Source organism: Passer domesticus, chromosome 1 (genome assembly GCF_036417665.1).
Source record: "Passer domesticus isolate bPasDom1 chromosome 1, bPasDom1.hap1, whole genome shotgun sequence".
Lineage (NCBI taxonomy): Eukaryota > Metazoa > Chordata > Aves > Passeriformes > Passeridae > Passer > Passer domesticus.
In genome coordinates, this window is record NC_087474.1 from 15,552,513 (window position 1) to 15,575,542 (window position 23,030).

A 23,030-nucleotide genomic window follows, 5' to 3' on the forward strand; every position below is an offset into this window, starting at 1 on the left:
ACAAACATACACCACCACTACCACCCCCAAACCTATCAGTCACAGTTCTACAGAAGTAGGTCCATATTAGAAGATGTATCAAATAATGGCAACTAATTTCTGTAAGCTCTTTATTAATCAGTTTAATGTTTCTCTTTTGTGGCCCACCACTGAATGCTTGACTGCTGGTGCAGATATTCTCAATGACTCTGGGCAGCCTCCAGGGAAGAGACTGCAGCCACTTTCAGAAAGAGCTCAGACCAAGCCTATTACTGTATTTAGGTTACAGCTGCAGCTGGGACTGATGTGGCCATGTTCTTTTACACCCAGAAATCACTGTTTTAACAGAATTTCCCTTTTGGGCTGAAATGCTTCAAACCTGCTCACAGTTCAGAGGCAAATCTTGAAACATTGTATTCAATTATGTGAACAACAGAATTCTGAATAAGGTAATTACAATATTTTACACATCTGCTGTAATTTAGGCAGATGCAAAATATGATGACTCACATTTATACAGATCTTTACCTAAAAAATGACACATGGAAATAAATTCCCTGATTTCAGTGAAAAAGTTGATGAAATTAATATATACACTGAGCATTTTTTTTCATTAATATTTAAAGAAAGAAATATTGAAATAGACAAAGTAACTACCAAATCCTTTTTTTTTTCCACATCTTTGATCACTCCAAGGATCACAATTTACTGCAACCGTACAAAAAAATGAAAGGTAAAGATTCATTGAAAAGATGAAGTATATAAAGAACAATTGTACCATCTTCTTTAAAAATATTATGGTCAAATACATCCTGATGATCATTTAAGCCTCCTGTGTTAGGATAGAGCACAAAGGTACAAAGAGGGGACAGTTTCTGTGAGACACTTGCACAGATTACATGTTGGCTCCAAGGCTGAAATCTGACTGTTTTGTCACCACAGCATTTCACTTGTGTAATTTCCACGCTCCCTTGTCAGAACCTTGAAAGATTTATTCTCACATTTAGGATTAACATTAAGGTGCAAAATAATATCCAATTACACTGGAGTTGCCAAACCAGCTTCACTACTTTCTCTGCTCCATGGTAATTTAAAGCTAAGGTTTTTTTCTACTTTAACCTTCCAAGAAGAGCCTTCCCACATTTCTCTAGTTTCCAGCTTATCCACAGCACTTTAAAAAAAAGAAAAAAGGGCAAAGTAACTTACTGTATAGTAACAATGAATATGTTAAATATTAAGTTCACCTTAGTTTTATTGCAAGGTAATGTTTCTGTGGGCACCCTGCATCACTGCTTTGGATTGATTTAATCCATCTCTTTATCTGAAGATTAAAATTTTTTTATTTAAATACTTTTACTTTATTGTAAAATGAGAATTGGAAAAGCAATTGTCTATCTTGTACACCACAAGAATATAAGCATCTGCTCATTTTCTTCTCATAGGTCACCACTTATTTGCACAGAAATTTGCTTCACAAAAGAGAAATCCCAACATATTCCATTTTTTTTCACAGATGTGTTTCATGAATTGCGAATCCAGTTCTCAAGATGTTTTTCTGAGAAGCAGCAGCATAAGAAGGATAAGGCAGCAGTTATGTGCTCACAGCATGAGCATTAGGCACAGACACAGCCCCCTTGGCACCGTAAGGCACACGTCACCCCTTCCCTTTAACAACATGGGGGTGGGGACACAATCATCCATGTGTCCTACCCAGCCGTGGGAGTAAACAGGAAAGACAAGACCAGGAGGAACATTGAGCTGTGAAGGGGAATTAAAACGGTAAAGCTCCTCACCCTACCAAAGATACTGCAAAAAGCCCCAGCTACACCATAAGGCTTTTCCTAAGATTTACTTATTTTCTTTCTGAAAGGAATGTTTTTCAACATTCAAGCATGTTCTTTCTGTTCTCCTTAGTTGCAATAAAGAGATTATTCATTTGGGAAAATTTCTAAGTGATCTATCACATACATTTAAATTAAGAGGAGGAACTGAGAGAGTGTATCAACAGTTACAGATTTATGGTATCACATCACAGGACACCTGAATAACTGAAATCCATCAGGATCATATTTCTTCCACTAAGTCATTCTTATCAACAGTGCTCCCAAAGACCATGAAGAGGCACTGCTTTGATGCAGACTCCAAGAACACAACCCTGTACAGAGTTTGGCCACCTCAAATGCCAGGCCTAATTGTGAGGAACCTTTACACTGCTATCCTCATCAGGTCCATCCCCAATTGGTTTTACTACCTCGGATACCCATGGCTGGCTGCCATTCTTGTTGCTCTGTGTATCTGCTAAGGAACCAGACATGATGGTCAATATCAATTTAATCCTGGGGGTGACAGGTTTAAAGACTAAGCAGGGCCAACTAGCAGTGACTTCTACATCCCCTGCCAGTAGGTTAATGGCTGTTCCCTGAGCAATGTATATTCTCAATGTGAATGACAGAAGTCAAGCAAGCTTTTAAAACCTTACTTGGTTCGTGCTAATCCCATCCAGCCACCCCTCAACCCTTTACTTCATCTACTCACTTCAACTGCATACAAAATGTTAGAAGGTTTTTCTGTTGCCCTACTTTAGATACTGTAGAATTCCTCTTGGTTTATTATTTTCATCTCACTACATACAACATCAAATTGTGAAATTTGTGACAATTTTTTAAATCAAAGCTTTACTGCTTTTTAGCCATAGAAGGAATTCTATTCTGTAAAGGGCTGGGGTGTGGGTTTAGGATTTTTAATGCTAAATAGTAGGAGCTGTATAACGGTAACAACTTGAAATAGAAAGATTTGACAAAAAAAAAAAAAAAGGCAAGATGGAAAGGATGTGAAGAACAAACATGCAGTTCCTCTACAAGCTTTCACCACATATTTATTTTCTAGTATCAGCTCTATTAATGGATTTCCTACAAGCCATTCTAAGTATATTTCTTTAAAGGCATCACTACAATTCTCCTCAATGGCCTGTATAATGGGGCTAAGTTTCTCAAAAGTGATTTTTAACTCATCACATATTCTGAGCCTTTTTTGTTACCCAGATGGGAGTTCAGAACTTAAATGCCTCTGCAGATCTGCCCCAGCTTGAAGGTCATTTGACAAAGAGAACCTTGCCTAGCAGGTTCTCCCCAAATGCTTTGTATTTTTGTTTTATGAACAGGCATGTAATTCTTACACAAAATTAACATGCACTGCTGGAGCAGTACTGATGGTTAGCCCAGTGCACCACACTATCATCCCCACACAAGTTCCACAGCCCCTCAGATGCTTTGAGGATACCAGTGATCAGGAGCCAGTCTGCAACAGCACATGAAAGACATGATAAAACATTCAGCTAGCTGTGTACACCCTCACTGTTTAATAAAAATTATGTATTTTCATGAAATACCACAACTTTATTATCTGCTCAATAGCAGCAAAATCTTAACCACTAGAAGATTATTTCCAAGACCTACACTTGTATCACCTTGTGTAGAATCTCCCTGCACACCTGTGTTTATGTTAAGTCTCAAGGAGCCTACACGCTGTACAAAGTTGTTTTCATCATCAGGTAACTGTAATTATTTTTAGCCATCACCCCTTGATGTTTCATGCTTGTTACTGATCCAAGCAGGCTCCCTACTTCAGTTCCAAGTTTGTGCAACCATGTTCTGCTGTTTCCAATACACTTGGTTACACAAATCCCCACCTCATTTTGAAACTGATGCACCAAATACTGCAAGGAGTGGTGATTGCATGAGACATGAGGGGTACATGCAAGCATCTGGGAGCAATAAGCTCTTCAGTTAGAAGAAGAATTTCTATTCCCTCATTTCCTTGCATTCTTTTTAATATAGGACACTACAAAGAAAATTTGCAAGGGCCCAGCCTGCTCTGTAACATCTGTTCTACACGACTCAAACAAGCAGCCATCACAAATAAAGAGATTTTAGAAGAGTCTATCAGAAATACAGACTGAAAAATCTAATAATCATTACTTTAACTACCACAGTTTTATTTCTCTTAAATTTAAGTGCTGTAGGTGCAAGTTCTCTGACAAATGTACACCCTACACATACTGGGACAGCCACATCTTCTTCTGTATAATCTGCCTTTTTTTTTTTTTTGTGGTTTAGTCTTCCTAAACTCTAATATAACAGAAGAAGCCTCTCCTCATTTTTATTTTTCTTTTAATATACTCCAAAAGACTACAGCCTTGTTTTGTCAGCATTCCTCTCTCTGCTTATGTGCTTTTCAAGCTGTTACACTCCAAGAGACGACTCTGTATTTAATAAAACAAAATTAATCAACAATACTCACATCTTTATTTACCACTAATAAACATTAAAACAATAGTCTGTGGATAAGAACAAACACAGACAACAGCAACTTCTCAGACATTCTTGTGAGTACAGTATTTAGGATTACTGACTAGTCAGCCCAGACCTTTACACTTTTCAGTACCTTTTCCCAAGGATTTTCAGAATATGTGCCATATAAATAAGGACACCAAGTTTTGGAGTTGATTTGGATACATTTCCCTCCTCCCTGATGCTCCTCAGCCTTCTGCAGTAGAGACAACGTGCCTGGGATTTCGTGGCAGAGGAGCAGCTGCTCCACAGGCACTGCCAGCCCTGGCAGGTTCCCCACAAAGGCCCCGGCTGTGCAGGGCCCCCAGCACACACAGCTGGGTTACACAGCACGTGTGCAGCAGGACAAGGATCCAGGCTGGGCCAGCTTTCTGTCAGCACCTCAGCCAACTGCGAGAACCAGCATGAAGAACAGCTGCTTCTTAGATGTTGTAACTTGAAAGCACAGTAACATCATTCCAGGATCCAGGATGTCCCCAAGCCTGGTACTGCTTCCCTCTGGGAGGAGCAAAACTTGCTAAGCTCTTTTCTGTGCAGAAGAGATAAAGTCATCTTTTGGAACTTTCACTTTGCACGGCAGCTAGGAAGGAACATTATTACACTCTTGAGTTTTGTCCCAGAAAATACAAAACATGAGAACAGTGAACTCAGAACCCTATAAAGAAAATTGAATTATGCTGGAAAACAACACAAGGCCACGTAGCTGAGTCACACATTGTAGCAATCAAAAATTGTTTTGCCCTGTACCAGAAAAAAACAAAAATGAAATAACATTAAGGTCATATTCTCCTGCCATCTGCACCAAGCCTACCATCTGAACTGCCTTTTACAAAGGCTGTATCAAACACAGCCTCAGATGTAAAACAAATGGCTTTTCTATGCATCTTAAAGGCTATAATTAATTATTTTTGCTACACAAACATGGAACACCACTCTGTATCCACTGGATACTTTTCTGACAGCAATCAAGACACGACTACCTATATCTGACCTTCCCCAGCCTCCCACACCTCCATCCACTGCTCCTTTGTAGCATGTCTTTGTAGAACAGAGCTCTGAGAAATACAGATTCCAATTCTTTCATCACAAGATGTTAACTAGAACAGGGCAGCTAAAATATAAGACACCAGAATTATCTGGCAAGTGGGTATATCTTCTAAATTATGAAACCTGAAGAGCTTTTGACATTTACTTTCCCTTTTGTAGGGAAATCTTGTCTGGCTGGAAGGAAAAAATCCAAGTTCAACAACCGATTATGCACTAAAACTGTTACTGTTGACTCAACCCAGCATGAATCACAATACAGACAGGCTTTTCTTTCCATGGAAGAGAATGTCTCATAGCTCCCTCCACTTACAAAGAAACAATTTTTAATCTTACATTTTACCATTTGGATACTTTGCTGCTCACCCTGTGGCAATATATTTTCTGATCACTCTGTATGAGAGGGGAGCTGTTGAAATACTCAGGCTTAGAGCTACACTGATGCTGTGCCCTGATTTCCAGCACTGTTAGACAGCACTGACATAAAGCCATCAGCTTGAAGCTGAGTTCACAAAGGAGGCTGAGATTTGGTGCATAAAGTGCAAAGCAGGTATAGATTGCAATAGGACAAGCCATGGCTTGTTGAGTCACTGATTCCACATCCCACTGAGATTCTCCACTGACTGGCACTTGCTGGCCCAGCCCTTAATCTTCTATAATAATCCCATCCTGCAGCAAGTGCTGTAGAGAATGTTCTGGACACTTCTGAAGGCTAAGCTACTGAGATTTTAACAAAAAGTATTTGTATAGTAAGTTTCACAGTAGCCTTTCTCAGCATCATTTTGTAACCTTGATTATACCTGTTAATTTATAATTGGAAACTAGAAGGGGAGAAAAGTTTGAAGGATAGGGTTATAAAAACCTCACTCACCCACACATCCAGCAGCTCCTCCTGCCACAATGCAACTCCTCATTGTGGTGCAGCCATTAACAGAACCTAATAAAGGACTACAGTTCAGAGCAACACAGATTTTAGCTCTTTTCCCTCTTCTTATGAATGACTAAGAAGATTCACTGACAGAGTTCTGTAAAAATCTTGGTGAAGAAAGGTGGAAGGAAAAGGAAGGAAATCTGTTAAGCAAATATCTTTGAAGTCAAAGAGCCATGAAAAAGTGAGCTTATGAGGGTGTTTCAGAGCAAAGGCTCACACACACAGAAAGAGCCACCAAATGCCCCACTAGGAAGCAAAGACACTGAAAACAACCTGAGAAGGTCTTTGAGAATATAAAACTATTTGAACAGACAAACTACTCATATGCAATCTAAAGAAACACAGTTGGAAAATATATTGTATTTACGAGTAAGAAAAGTATTTCTACCTGAAAAATAGCAATTAGGAACAGACTCACTTTTTTCAAAGCTGATCCTGTACTAACTACTGTCTTTGAAATACAAATGTTTACATGTATTTGCTTGCTCTAAAAGCACACAGACCTCAGTGAGTATTGCCTTTTAAACCTAGCTCCCATATCAAATGCAAGAAGACACCAAGCAAATTGTTAAACAGCTGTGTCTGCCTGTGAGCTGGGCCAGCCTCTGCCATTCACACAAGCAGGGCTCTGCACGGGTTCCTCCTTCACAGCCTGTGCTGCCATCAGCATATGCAGCACTACACACACCTTGCTTCAGCAGACATCACCCAGTGCAACTGCAACACAGCTGGGAGAAAAGCTTTCAGGAGAGAAACAGTCCTCAGGAAGCCAAGGTATACAAGTATAATAATGATGAAACTTCCTACAGCCTCTGCAGTACCCAACTTCTTGTTACTGGAGGCAACATTCGGTTTTCACAAAGGTTAACTAACACCACTACTACTCAACATGCAGGCAAAGAGTCATCTTTATTTGGTAGAATTTCAGAACAGATTAAATGCCTTTTCACAAAGCAGAAAGATTATACAGAAAAATTCTACTGAACACCTTGTAAACAATTTCCAGATAATTTGTTTAGTTGTTCAGACACCTTAACTTAGTGTGGGTGCCTGTCAGATAGAGATTTCCTCACCCCGCTTTTGGATTTACTCTCATTCTGAAAAAAGAAAATATCCACAAACATTCTCTGGGAAATATTCTGAAGGATGAATTGGTTCTGAAACTCTCAGTATTTTCCACCCCGTATCAGATCACTTGGTGCCAATCCTAGCCCACCTTTGGCTTCTTCAGCTATTATAAAACAAGAAAACTTGAATGCCCATTCTAAAAAAAAATCACATTTACTGAGCAGTGGTGTTTTGAATCTTCTTTGCCTTTTTAACATTGACTTAGACATCAGATTTCTTGTGCATTTACTAGCAAGTGCAAAGAAGTTAAATTGCTACTCTTCTAGAGCACCCATCCACCTTATGTGTCACTCTACTATTCCAGCAGCTACAAACAAGTCTTTCCATAATTCTGCAAGAGTTACCTCTTCCCTTCTGCAGTGCTGTGTCAGCTAAGAGCCCACTTTCTTCTTTGATGCCCAGTCTATCATGTACCCAAAAATAATTTATCAATGACTTTGTCTGTAAAGAAGCACTTCATACCTGTCAGAAAGACACTACTGACACAGCTTTCCAAAGAAGTCAAGCTTCTCACACAGCTGCAGGGTGACCTTTCCAAACACTACCCAAGTTACATGCTTTCAAAATAACTCTTAGATTTGCTCAGCCTATTGGAGTGAATTCTCTATTTTTCTTTCTTTACCAACACATGCAAGTCAGGATATTTGTAACCCATGGATCCAGTAAGTTCGTCCTCATTTTCTAGTAGATGTTACAAGTCATTTACTTCAATGGTGGCATGTCAGACTTCTGTGTTCTTTATTAAGGACCCACAGGCTCTATTGATTCAGAAAGGCAGTATTTCAATGGTTTGTATTTAACATCTTCAAAGAAACCACAAAGACTAGAAATGCAATTATAAAAGGCTATACATTTCTGTTGAGGCCAATCTGCTAGAGACAATAGACAAGCCATAACTGTTGTACGCTGAGCTTACAGACAATTCTCTTTCACTAATTCAAGAAACTGTTGATTTTGAGGCAGTGGCATACAATTCCTAAACAATCAGATAATGATCTGCATACAGATTAAAGTTTATGGAAGAATAAAAGGCAAATTCAAAACAGAATGGACCAGAAGATGGGGGTACAATATGAAGCAATGTAGTCAAGAGAAGGGTCTCAGTTTTCAGAACATCCCAACTGCTGGCCCCTGAAAAACATACCTTCCACAGCAGAATTTACAAACTGTAGGGGTTTGGGGATGAGGAAAGAAACAAGACTGGATAAACTCACAAAATCAAAACATAACCATATGTCAATTTTTAACAGTATTGTCACCAGTGTTTACATCACGTCAGACAGACTTGGGCCCATAGGTTCTAATCTTTGGTATGTATCTGAAAGACTGAAGGTAATCATGCTTCTATACTTCTAGGGAATATTTTGGTATCTGTACTGTAAACAACAATAATTATTTCCAGCTTCACTTTTAATCAGGGAAGTGGTAAGGGCACCAAAGAAAGGGCTTCAACACCTTGAATGCAATGGTAAAGTTGTAACATACAGACTTTGTGAAAATCTGTCCTAATTTATTGCGGCATAATCAGATGTTGCACCTGTAAGCAGTATGAATGATGACATATCACCAGAATTATTGCAACAATGACAGAACAAGGTAAAGCTGAAATCTGCTGTTCTGTTTAACTTATACTGCCTTACCCTTAAACTGCCTCTTTAAAAAACAAGTATGCTAGATTTGTTATGGAAACAGGAACAATTCAACTTCCATGGTTCTCTGTGTCATTTTTTAAAGAAGTGGCTTCTGGCACTGTGCCACAGACACAAGTCCAAGTAAATCCTTATTACACAGATCACTGACCTGAATCTACTGATACTCTTACCCACCCATCAATCCAGCTGTCAGGCAAACCTATTGCATCCCACACATGAAGTATACACAACTTCAGTTGAGAAAAAAGTCACACCCACTTTCAAAATTGCCATGTAAAAACTTCTACCACTACTTGTCCCCCACAACAATGAAAAAATATTTCTGTTTCTCTGAGGCTTGATAATAAAACCACATTCCTTTAAGGTAGGGGGAAAAAAGCCACACACAAAAGGCAATTTAACCAGCTGACTCATGCTTCTTAAAGACATTAACCAATTTACACGTGCAATGGATTTAGTTTTGAAAAACAGTTTCAAGTTTTGCCCTGCTGCATTTCAGTTTTTAAATGTCATTTTAAGCCAGATTTAAACAACTGTAAGACTTATACAACAGCCTTATGAACACATTACCTGTAACATAATAATTGGTATGATCAAAACATTCTCACAATGGTATTGCTAAATAAAAATCAACACTGATTTTGATGCAGCTGTGAGACCACTAGGTTTGCCACCTGTCAGTAATTTAAAATGTTTAAATATTCCCTTCATGAAATTGAGCATCAGAAAACTTGAGACTGCATGATTTAAAAAGCATGATGTTTGATTGTCTATTTTTAAAAAAAATTTAGATTAGATGACAGAGCTGGATTACCAGAACTGTATTCATTTTGACAATCCACATCTACATCAGAACGTATCAATATACATTAGTTGTTCATTTTCTTAATGGAAAGGCACAAACTAGATTTAGTTGGGAGAGTTGTTTTGGTTTAAATACTCTCCTTTCTTCAGGCATCCTTCAGCAGCTCAAAAAGCCTGTCAACAAGGACTATGTGCAGCTTCCTGGACATAATGACCTCAAACGTAAAATAAAACAAAACCCAGCCTAATGAGGTGGCAAGCCCAGAAGTCCCAAGTGTAAGCAGGAAGTTCCTACAGCACCAAAACAATGGAAATGATGGTTTTACACATAATTTATTATTCCTACCTTCCAAATACTTAGAGACTTTATCCATTCGAACTGCCATATGGTAAAGAGAATGAACAAAGAGATGCAACATTTAGCTTTTAAATCATTTACGGAAAACAAGCCCCCAAAATCACTGAGTTATGATTAGTAGTAGTACAAAGAAAGTTATTTGTCCGAACCTGATGTTAGGTCAGATCCTCTGTTCTTTTTATCTTCTACTATTTCATAGAATGGGCCTATTACTTGTAGTAACTCTTCAACTTTGTCCGTCATTGGCATACTCTCAAGAATCTGCACAAGTACAAGACATGAAGCATCTTATGAAACAGCATTTCAATGATTCATTCATTCATTTCAACTGATTTTAGAAACTGCTGGTTATTGTAGACTCAGTAACATTTCACTAAGTCATTAAACTTGTTGTTCTGATTTTTTTTTTACATTTCTTAATTACAGGGAAAAAACATAAAACTAAGTCATTGAATAAGAATCTTATATTAATTTTTTTCAGGTGAAAACAAGATGAGAGAGCTAATGCATTTGCCAACACTAAGCCTTGACACAGTATTTATTAGTAGACTTTGGAATCCATTATTTCTACAATTTTGAACTAAACCATCTCAAAGTTCGACAGCCTGCTGTTAGCCAGTATAATTGTTTTATAGACAAGTCTTTCCACAGAAAAAATAAAATAAAATTCTTTTTTTGTCCTAGAGGATACCTTTTCAAACCCTGCCACCTTCAATGGAACGTAATGAGCAGATCAGAAGTGCTCTACTAGGTCCTTTCTAAGCCCAAACAAAAAAATGGACACAATACTGCCAAACTGAGACAGGACAAAGACCCACTTAGAAGAAGAACAAACTAGAACCAAGTTCTGCTCTTGAAGTCATTTAGAGCATTTCTTCATTTTAAGTTACAAAAACACTACCTTTGAACATATGACAGGAATGCAAAATCTCAAATCTAAAATAAATTAAACAGAAGAAATTCAATAGTTGGATACTATTTTTAAAGCATCTGGTATTATTGTCCCATTCTAGTTTAAGTCCTTTCAAACAAGCTTTTTGCTAACAGCTTTGTTCCTCTTTCATCCTCCACATTTTCAGTTACCATATTTTAAAAGTGGCAATAGCTAGAGGTAAAAACACAGGCTGAAGCAAACTAACACCTACAGTGCACCTCTTCCTCCTGAAGGGCATCAAGAAGGCAACAGATGAAGGTACATGCTGCCACAGAACATGCTGCTCAAAGGCACCAAGCACACCAGCGTGCAGTAGGAGCAAAAGCTGCAGTGTTATTGCACAGAGCAGGAGCTCCAGGCTGGCTAGCACCTAGAGTCAACACTTGCAAACCAGTCAAGGATACCAAGAGACAACAATTCTATCGACCTGCAGTTTCACTGCCACTTCTCTGATCTGCTCAGTGTACCTAATTCATTCTCTCTTTGTTAGGGAGAAATACTCAGACACACAGAGCTGGATATGAAACACAGATTGAACAGTTTTGTGACTGCCGAGTTTTTCACTTCAATAATGTCGAAAGAAACAAGAAGCCTTTTCTAGAATAAGGCTTGCATTTGTTATGTATTTTTTTCTATAGTCAGCTTTGTAAACTGTTCCATACATGCATTCCTGTGATGCCTGCACATTACTGCTCTCCATGTATTCTAAATGGACCTCAATATAGTCTGTGCTACTTATAGCAATTCTTAGAATTTTTTCTAACTGCTAGCTTTCAGGTGAGCACAAAAAGAGAAAATACTTTTACCAGCAAAAGTAACTGCTTGCTTATTATAGCTAGGCTTAATAAGCAATCTCAAAATGAAAAATAAGTTATTAGGTATCTTGATTTACTGTTTTCCTTGGGTACCACACAATTCATATATTGTCATGTTTTAAATTAGAAACATCACACAGTGTTAACACTTCATGCTAAGATATCACTTATTTGTAATACATAACAAAACAATATATCTGAAATGTAAACAAATTAGTTTAAACAACATTGCAAAATAAATTTCAGAAACACTACCTGAAACAAACTAACTAAACTGAGCTCAGGTGCATTTTGTTTATTTTAACTAAAAATAATACATTTGGTCATCTCTCACCAGCATATCAAAACCTCACCCAGACACATTCCTCAACTGTGATTTTCAAGGTTATCACACTAAGGAGTGAAAAAAAACCTAAAACAGATTTGGAATTTTGTGACAAGGTCATCTGATGTGTGTATAGCCCAAACACAATGTGCAAATGCCAGGGAATACCCCAGGGCTGGGGGAATATGGCAGGCTGATACACCCTTAAACACAGTCCTGGGATATCAGCATACAAGTGGGTTTTTGCTCCTCAGACATGGATACCACACAGCAACAGCAGAGTCCATGAGGATTAGTGAAGTATGTGCTGATAGAACAACGCAGTGGATCCATCTGAAATGCACTTCCATTGACATTGTGAGTAGAATCAGTTGGGATGGAAAAGCTGAAGCTAGTATTCCAAATGTGAGAGCTGAAACAGCACCAAAACAGGGTAAACAGATTCCCCAGTTTCAAAGCTAAGCAAGGCAGGAAGTCATCTACTCTCCAATCCCTACACATAATCCACAGAGAAGAGGAATATTTGTGGTTCACTAGGGTGAAGGAAGCAGACTTCCTCACAGGAGGCTTACTAGAGTTTTTTAGAACAAACATTGCAGTTTCACTTGGTTTTAGTGTCCTGACCAAACTAGTTACTGCACTGAAAAAAACCCGTTAGGCAATCTACTGAAATACTGACACATACTGAATTCAGAATTTGAAATGAAGCACTAAAACCTTGTGGCACACATTCAAAGGAATTATTAAAATGTAGTGGGATTTGTAATCAAACAAACAGTATTTGGCCTTCTGTGTTTTCTGCAGCTGCTTATTTTCCAGTTTAGAGCAGATACAGTAATAGCAGCAGGAACTAAATTACCAGAACTACAGACAGGAAAAAGAACAGTAAATCAGACTCCAGCTCCTTGCCTAATAAAAATTTTTGTTGTATCACCCATTAAACAGATTCAGGGTTTGATGTCAAGATAGTGGCCTTGGAAAAAAGCAAGTGTATTTGGAGTAGAACTTTTTCCCTTTGACTCAAACCTCATTATAATAATAGATTACAATTATACTTTTGTTCAGATTGATAGCAAATAATCTTTAAACTGGAAAAGTAATCTCTAAAAGTTTCAGTGAAGAGGGTTAGTTAAGAAATTACATGAAACTTTGTTTATTTTAGTTAATGCTGCAATTCCTGCTTAATATGGTAACTGACTGCTTACACACATCTATTTGAAAACAGAGCACACTACTCAATGTTAATAGTTTCACTGTAACTATAATATTCATGGAATATTTTCATAGCAAGTACAGAAAATTCAGGTTGTTGAATTCTTCCTGAAAAACAGAAAATTATTAAGTTCACATCTTGGATTATATTCAGGTCTCCAGTCATGAGAGTAAGATCTTTTCTCCTGAAGTCCTTCTGGATAGTTGTTTTAGTCTCTTTTCCAGGATAAAGATCATTTACCTCTCTCAGCTCTAAGAACTGAGGCAGTGTGCAGTACAGGTTTTTTTCCTTAATGCCCCCTTTACCATGATTTCAACATTGGACTTTCTTTAGCTCTGTCATTTAAGCTTTGTATCAGCTAGAGCTCTCATGTTTCTCTGAAAAGAACACAAATTCTGTGTTTTGAAGGAACTTTGTAATCTTCTTTTCCCTGCAGGCCAAACAGAACAGTACTGAAATGTAACAGTTCACACACGGGATAACTCATTTGGAGCTTCGGCAGCAGTAGTCAGCAAGACCCCCCTCACATTCCTCTATTTCTGGAACATTTTTTCTAGAAAATTCCTTCATTAGTAAACATACCTTCTTCATTTCATCAACATAGGCTATCATGGCTTCTTCTTTGGACATGTTTCCCAAGGCACTCCAAGCATCCCTAGGAAAGAAAGCCACATACACCTTCAGTATCTTCAGGGCATACTGCATTTTTTTCAACTTGGCCTTAAGTAGGTCAGTTATGTAATGTCCAAAGTTTTTCTGATACGAGTAAAATTCAAGAATGATTCACATTATTTTTTAAATACAAATATATAATTTGCTAGAATAATCACACAGTGGAAGAAGCAGCAACAAACTGAACAGACTAGGACTGAAGAATTCCTCACTGACTACCTATGATTATGTACCCAGTAAGTTGTAAATAAGCTCAGATAAAAGACACACACATTACCCTTTTGACTAAGTTGAGTTTAAGATCCTCTGCTGTATAAAACAAACAGGCCCAGACACTTCAGCCAGCACTTACAAACAGCTGTCACTGAGGTAGAACAAGCTACAAAAAAATCTGTCATTTCTGAGTTTAGCAACCAGGGAAAGACACATCAGTCTAGTAGGCAAATAGTTACCACAGCAGCTACTTATGACCTAAATAAAATCTCTCCCTCTACAACTCTGCAAGACAGCAAACTCTAACCAAATTTATCAGTATTGCACAAGGCATCTGTCAGAACACAGACTGCAATAAAACAATTCCTCTTGCAGATTATTTGACATTCCAGGGTATTTGTCCCACTCACAGAAAACCACCAAGGTTGGTGGCTCACATTCCAGCTACAACCAACCAGGTGGATGAAAGCTCCCAGCGTGATGCAGTCTATCCCCTGCATCAAGATTCCTAAGACCACCATGACCACAAAGACAGCAATAATATTTATTCTTCAGGACAAATCATCATTAAAATACTATAAGCAAAGCAGTCACATTGGCTTTTCAAACAGAACTTGGCAATTTGGTGAATCAGAAGTCTTCCCAGGCCAAGGCAAACACAGATAGTGGGAAGACCTGCCACTGAGCAGACAAACCAGAAAGACATAAACCCAACCTCCCCACCAAGAGCTCAAAGCTGTATTAGTGGTTGCCAGTGAGCACTTATTTACTCCAGGCTCACATCACACAGGAAAACTCGAGAAGGAAGAGCTCCAGACACTCCTCCACATCACTCATTCTTCAGAGCACCTAAGACTTCATTTTACAACATGGGATAAACACTGCAGAGGTACCATGATGGGGTGGTGGCCCAAGAAAAACCTGCCCACCTGCATAATCCAAGGGAATGTTTCCACCTGCAACTCTGAGAAGTGATCAATTATCTGAGTTAGAAAGTCAGGATATAACAGAAAATTAATTCAAGCATCAAAGGTTGTAAATGTTCTTTTTATTTAAAGAAGAAAGAAACTCTCTAAACTCTTTCTTTCTGCCTTCTACTCCTCTAAACATCTCCACTCCAAACATAAAAAAAATTCCCCAAAACAACAACTCATGAAAAGTTACCATTTGTATCTACCAATTGGATCCCAAAATCCAGGCCGAGGAATGTTACAGGGTCCTTGGGTTGCTTGCTTATAAAAGCTATAGAACTTGAGCATCATTTCATTCGTTGGCTGGAATGAACCTAGTGAAAACATTTTAAAATACAATTAAATTGTCATCAAGAATATTAGGGAGTATTTGACAAGCTTAATGGTTCTGTGAGAAAATAGCCTGCAGCCTGTTACAGCCTGATTCACAGCAGTACAATATTAGCCAACAGAGAACATCTTCACCTCATCTACCAAGAACCAGCACCACTGAAAATATTTACTGTACAAACAGCAAGTTTCAGATGGAGTTTAAAGGACTATAACCTTTCCTACTGCTAAGGTCAAACTCCACAATTAGAATAAAAAAAAAAAGGTAATAAGTAACATCAAGCCGATGTCCTTTCACTCAGTTTAAAGGGACAGGTTTAGCTCTCAGTAAAAGTATCTTGCAATTCACCTTACTGTTAACAAATGTTAACTTACTGCAAGTCTCCAGAACTCAAAAAAAACCCCAAACACCAATCCAAACAAACACAATTAACCCAAAACACAGCCTTCTGCAGTGTTTTTGTTTACCTTAGATATTTGATTTGTTACTTTCAGTAACAGTTTCACCCTACCTCCCGATTTGATTTTCTCTTCTTCCTTCGTGGAACACACTTTTGTACAGGTAAAAAATGTAAATATAAAACTCTAACAGCTAGCAGGGAAGATTCATAACCAATCCATTACATCAAGTAGCTTAAGGTTGGATTCTAATAATTACAAGTTTACAGTGACGTTTACCTCAGAACCTCAAAAACATCCGATTTTGCTTTACACCAGAATTAATGATGCATGTAATAAACAAATGTTTTAAAAATTATCATAACTCTTATAAAAAAGATAAGTCCTGGGGTTTTTTTTTACTTTTCCATTTTGTTAACTCTTTCAGCAGGGAGGAACTCACAGTAACAGCTTTGTTAAAGCAGCTTCAGGATTTCAGGGAGGCTGAAACCGCGGGGAGCTGACAGATCCCCTGCTCCAGGCTCCCGACTGCGGAGCTCCCGGCAGGGCTCAGAAGGCCCTGGAGCCGGCGTTCCCCCCGGGAGGCGGGGAGCAGCACCAGTGCCGAGCTCTCCAGCGGTTCTGCAGCCCCGGCCCCGCCGCGGCCTCGCCCGCCGGGCCCTGCCCGCTGCCGGTGCCCGCCCGGCACCGATGGCGCCGCTGCCGCCGGACCCCCCTGCCGCACTCACCATTTTTGGGCAGGCTCTGGATCACCTTCACGGCCGCCTCGAACCTGGTGGCATGCAGAGAGCCGGTCTCGGCCATGGCCCCGGCCCCTCACCGCCTCCTGCTCGGCTGCCGGGCCACGTCCGGCGGGGCAGGCTCGGCTCAGCTCGGCGCCCCAGCCGCAGCCGCCTGCACGGGAGCGGTGCCGGGAGGAGCCGGGCCGTACCCAGCCCCAGCCCCGTTCCCGGCCTCGGCCCCGGCCCCCACCCCCGCGCCCTCCCCTCCGGCGGGGCCGGGACAGCCCGCCCAGCACCTCGGACCGGCCTCGCCCCGCAACCCCGCCCGGCCCCGCGCTCAGCCCACCCCGACCTCCGCCCCGGCCTCAGGCGCCCATGTTACGTCTCCCACAGCGGCTCCCTGCCCTTCCCTCCTCCCGCACCGCCCCGAGGCCGCGGGGGCACGCCGGGAAACGTAGTTTCTTTGTCTCTCCTTCCTCTTCCTCCCCTCTGCTTGTATTGCTGCAATACGGGAAAATTTCAAAACGTGCCATTGCCATATTCCACCCGTTTTACAGACCTCAGTTATCTCCAGGACACCTATCACCTCACAGCCTGCTGTGCTGCTGCCTCCCCTCCTCAGAGCCGTCCTCGTACCCACACCTAGTCACACACAATTCACCTAAATTACCGCTGTAGACACATTTTTTAAAATAGTTTTAATGATTCCTATGTACATTAAAATTTTAGGCATGCCTAGAACCCAGGGAGCAACTATTTCCATGGTATCCAGAGATGTGGGTGAATACCAGCACAGTACTACCAGTTAGCTCGGTAGCTAAATAAATGAATGGCCTTATTCAAAAGCGCTGCGCATCCAGCACTCTGCAAAGTCAAACAAAAGTATGCTAAACCAACTGCTTTTGTAGCAAATGGAATAATTTACCCAGTGAGCCACAGGATGAATTAACAGCCCCACTGAATGGAATTGAGTCCAAAAACTTGGCATTCCAGTCAGTTCATTTATCTAGTACACAATATATATTTTAAATTCCTCTGAAGGCAGTTGTGTGCTCACAGTGTATGCCCTCTGGTGGGAAAGAAAAGCTCCAGAGAGAGGGAATTAGAGCAGATGAGCCCCAGCTCTGCTGAGCTAGTACATTCTACAAGGTCAGCAGCCAGCTGGCCTGGGGAGAGCTTTGCTGGAGAGAAGCTGACACTTCCAGAGGTGTTCAGATAGGATTCCCCACACTGGGCAAATGATAAACCCTTGTTATGAGCACTGCTCCACTCCTGAATGCCACAGAATTATTTCTCTGCATTTTTCATTTTGAGTGCTAGATTTCCAAAGCACTTGTGAGTTTCATACTAACATCTATCATCTTTTTTATCCATGAAGGTAGGAATGACAGAAACTCAGATCAAAGGGAAGCGCTTTTTGAAGATAAATGGGTCTCTGTATTCTTTGAGCATGCAAGGAGTTAATTTCAAAAGTAATACAAAAATTAGGAGCCTTTTGTGAAGCCAGCTGATGTGTAAATTCTGTTTATCCGAGACAATCTATAATGATGTTTGCCTTTTAATTGATTTAAAAGAAATGCAGTCTGCATTTTTATAATGAATGTTCCCAGACTTTCACTGGAAATAAGCTTTAGAAGAGATGCAAATGACAACCTATTTAATGGCTGTGTGCAGAAACAGAAGCTGCCCTCTTTGAACTGAAAATATGTGAGGGTGTAAGATCTGCAGATCCAGAATGAGGTAATTGAAGTAACCCAAAATAATCAGTATCATCATGCTCTGACCCAAGCATGAAATAGTAAATGAGAGGCAAATTTTGAGCAGTGACAAACATTTTGTGAGAACATATCACAAATGACCAGTTAATTTTAACAATCATATTTAATACAAATTAGCATTGTTAATAGATGTCTTTATGTATATTTTGCATCCTCAGTGCTGTGACTTCCATGAAGAGTTAACAATTAAATGTGGAGTACAGGTAATAAAGGAGACCCTCTCATCTCTCACAGACAGACAGGAATGTATTTGCAGCTTTATTTCAAGAAGGACCTAGGCTCCATTCTTTAGGGAACACAATTATATTACATGCTTGCAAAACCTAATTATGATGTATGTGTTACACTGGGCTGTGTTTCTACTGTTCCACAACAGCAGTGTCCAAAGTAACGGTAAGTATGACTTGCTCTTATTTTTTTATGATCCAGTGTATGAGAAGCCAAACTTTGGGAACTGTGACAGAAAGAGTGACCAATGATGCCCATCAGCTGGGATGTGAGAGAGGACAGACCATGGCTGGCTCTCCTACCAGTGTGATTTGGCAGTGAGTGCAATGGGTGACACTTGACGTGTCTGAGTGATTTGCAGTCCTCACGCTCCTCTTCACTTGGTCTTTCACAAACTACTTATGGAGAGCCTGTGAATCACTAATGTGAGGCATTCCTGGCAGCATTGAGACACGTAAAATCTCGTATGGAAACATGCTGTTGTAGCTGCTGAAGGATCTCTGAAAATTTAGGGGATACATTTAGGGGATCTCTGAAAAAAGGCAGACAAGCATGATTTTGAGTGTAACCTGGGACATATCCTTCACAAGTACCTTAGGGATGGTTATCGAGTTCAGTGCTGCTATACCACAGGATTGTATATCAAAATCTAATATATGGATCTACCTTACAATCCTCATTTTGTGCTATTTGTGAGCTGCCACTGTCCCTTTTCATCATTTTCATTTGTATCCTACTGCATTAGTTTTCTAGCAGTTGCTTCCAGTGCTGAGCTAAACCCCAGCCCAGCTTGAAGAGCACCTTCATTTTACTTGAGGGACAAAGGAGTCAGTTAAATTATGCAAGTGAGAAGCTGAAACTGGAACCAATTACGCCTATTGCTCCCTCAAGGGTCTGAATCACAGCAGTGTATTTTACAGAATACTTTAGAAATGGTTCTCAAGAAAGTGGACCATAGTCTCATATGCATTATGAGCAAGTTCTGTAAGCTACCAGATCCAAGAGCATGTAATTTTAGCAAGGCTTACTTTTTGAAGTATGTAATCCAGCAGGGAGGAAAAATGAATTATTTAAAACCTAATAGTCATAATTATGAAGAACGAAATTAGCATTACAATTTCTCAGTCAAATCTACATGCTGATGAAGAATGGAAAGATGTCGTCTAAGAAGGGAAGAGTTTTTTGGGAGGAGCAACTTTCTACACTGTTTACAGTAGAAAGGCTAATGTTTCAAATAACATTTACTTAGAGGATTTTTTAATGAAATCATGAAGGATATTTGTGTCAAAATCAACACCTCTGGAGAAAGAGAATTATTCACTTACCATCAATATGACAAAAACAGTGACTGAAATTTGTTCATTTACGTAGGCCAATCCCTGTTCCTCAGCAAAAGCCCTTTGGGCAAAGAACTAGTTTGACACAAACAAGAATGCTTTTAGGCATAGAAGTTCCTTGTGAGGTTCAGTTACACCCCTTAATAACTCAACTAGAAATACCCATTCATTTCACAGTTGGGGATTAAGTAATGGAATTATTTTTAACTATTATTAACAGCAGCTTCTCAGCCTAAGGATTAGGTAACAGATCCCATTTCAAATCTCTTTTGAGCTATTCAGTTCAGGTATCTCAGGTCTTTCAGTGGTCAATATTTCAACCTGTGTTTTTGTTTTCCTCCCTGTTCCCCCACTTCACACATATTTGAAAAAAGTAGATGCAATAACAAGAGTATAAGCTTAGATCCGTTTCATAAAATGCTCTTTGAAGAACAAAATATGATCATACTTCCAAAGACATTCAGCAGCATTTGACTTTGCATTGAAGTGTACAGCACTTATGAAGTCAAAACCCTTTACAGGTTTATATCATTGTAGGTTCTAAAGCATAATGCAGTGCCATATGTCTTAAGCCCCTCTTTTTTTTTTTTTCCAAGGCTACTATTCATCTTTTTGATGAAATTTTTAATAAAGTTCAGTTTTCCTTACTGCCTCAAGGTAATGTTCTTGTAAAGCCAGCAGATAGTTATAAGGGAATTGTTCAGATTTTGCATATTCTAGAAAGAACATTCTAAAAATCCCGTTCCCTTACAGGGCCATAAGCTAAACTTTGAAAAATATGAGTTTCATCTTGCAGCAATGACAAACTGTGTCTTATTATAAACATCAGAAGACAGCTTATAATAAATACTTAATCCTTTCCCTTCAGTAAAATACAGAATTTCTGGAGGTCGAATTGTGCTGTCATTTACAGTGATATAAATTTGGAATTACTTGATTGATTTGGGAATATTTATGGTGTTACACATTTTCATAATGTAAATGAGTAAGAATTTGACTCTGAAAAATCAAACTGTGTCTGGTATATTTTTCCTGTTTTGACATTTGTGCTTCTTGTCTTCTCAGCTACTGCTGCTGAAGTTTTAGCAGCCTATCCCTGTGCAATTTGCCTCTTGGGAATTGCAAACAAAATACTGTGACTGTATCATAATAATGTGCTTATGCAATGGCATATTTATAGCCAGACAGCCCTTGTGATATTTTCTTTTCAGTATCTGGAAAGGGGAAAAAAATAAAACACCCTTACTTTATGCATGTTCTTTTAAAATTCTAGCAAAATAATTTTATTATTCTTTCTAGCAAGTCTGAAAAATTAATTTGTGAAAATTTGATTATTTTAATGACATTTTTCATGGAACACAAATAATTATCAGTATACAGAGCCTGGAATGTAACTGGCAAACGTCTCAAGTACTTTCAGGCCTGTTTTTATCATTGTGGATATTTATCCAGCAGAAAATATACCACTGTGGTTTTGGTCAATGGCTTTCAACAACCTAATTCAACAGATAGGTGAATTACTGGAGTGAGTCCTCCAACAAGCTCTCAGAAGGATTTAAGACTGAGTTTAACTGGGTGTCTCAGCACGGGACCCCCACTTCATTGCAAGCCCCATAAGCACCCGGCTCTTCTGCTGTACCAGTCATAGTAAAGATCAGACTTCTACAGAAATCAATGCCAGCTAGTCCCAGTTATGAACCACGGATTTTTCACTCTCATATTCAGATCATGTTAGCAGCAAGACATTTCCAATATTTATCTGGGAAGCTTTACTGAGAATGAAGTTTGACATTCAGGAGCCATTTCATTTTATACTGTTAGATCATTTCTGCTCAACTGAAATAAAGGCATTGTCTTTGGCTCACAGTTTTGGGATGATAAGGCCTGCCCAGTTCACTTACATGGGGAAAAGTGAGGAAATCAAGTGTCTTAAATGTTTTTTTACTTTTCTTTGCACTAAAGTATTCTAATCACTATAAAATATGTTCAGCATGAGAAACTTAATATCAAAGCTTCTGCAAATGATAGGTTAATGATGAAAGATAGCTGTCAGTGGTTTTTTTCTTAAAAACTAGAAAAAAATCAAAGAACTTGCTGAATAGATTTCCAAGTAAATTATTGTTGGTTTTAAAAAATAACCCAGGAAATAGAGACAATTTAGCTACTCAAAATGAAAATTATCTTTGAATCCACAGAAGTCTTTGAATGCACCTGAAGAGAGGTGTTTAAAGGTCTGCTGCAGATAAAGACACAAATGCAGCCATAAAGTAAGAGGGGAGCTGGGTGGCCACGTCACTGTGACAACAATTACATTGGAATCTGTCACACTGAGTTACCTAACAGAGGGCAGAGGGCAGTTTTGGTAGACATTATAAGTCTTCAACCAAAAATGTACCCATTAAGAGCCCAAGTCTTCAGTGTCATAGAGATTACTTTAACACATCATGAAATCAAATATTAATACTACATTTTGCCATGCAAAAGAAACAGAACAGTAAAATATGCCCTGCATAATATTAAAATGCCATGCAAAATATTAAAAATATCAGTTTTTAATCCTTATGCAGCCACGTCTACCAGGTTACTAAGCTACCTATTATCCTCATGAAGGGCTCTCCAACAATCCTAGGAACCTGTATAAATAGAAATCAAGTAGCTCCTGGATTTCTTTTATTTAGAATTGAATTTAAAAATATTTTCACTCCAGTGAATTCATTCTTTCATTGCTATGTCTTTCCAATATTTTAACATCCTTTGTGAATCATTGATCCTACTACTAGGTACTTGTATTAATGTCAGAGGCAATAGAAGACTGAAACATTGCCCTCTCCAAACTCAATATTCTCAC

At 39.1% G+C, this 23,030-nt stretch overlaps 1 protein-coding gene and 1 long non-coding RNA gene across 5 annotated transcripts in view; one reads left to right on the top strand and one right to left on the bottom strand.

Annotated features, from left to right (window-relative positions):
- Positions 1-17,157, bottom strand: part of ACBD5 (acyl-CoA binding domain containing 5) — a 29,973-nt gene extending 12,816 nt beyond the window's left edge. Inside the window, exons 1-5 of one of the 4 annotated variants that reach the window (XM_064406981.1) lie at positions 16,846-17,157; positions 15,582-15,702; positions 14,115-14,187; positions 10,395-10,506; positions 10,234-10,266 (exon numbers count right to left, since the gene is read on the bottom strand). In XM_064406981.1, coding sequence (XP_064263051.1) covers positions 10,234-10,266; positions 10,395-10,506; positions 14,115-14,187; positions 15,582-15,702; positions 16,846-16,921 — 415 coding nt within the window. In that variant the 5' untranslated portion in view covers positions 16,922-17,157. The remainder of the gene's footprint in view (positions 1-10,233; positions 10,267-10,394; positions 10,507-14,114; positions 14,188-15,581; positions 15,703-16,845) is intronic. The other 3 variants (XM_064407017.1, XM_064407073.1, XM_064407114.1) reach the window with 3 other exon arrangements.
- Positions 17,158-18,560: 1,403 nt separating this feature from the next.
- LOC135287131 (uncharacterized) lies at positions 18,561-22,727 on the top strand. Its single transcript, XR_010350986.1, has 2 exons — positions 18,561-19,162; positions 21,248-22,727. It is a non-coding gene; the product is annotated as an uncharacterized LOC135287131 (long non-coding RNA).
- The last annotated feature ends 303 nt before the right edge of the window (positions 22,728-23,030 follow it).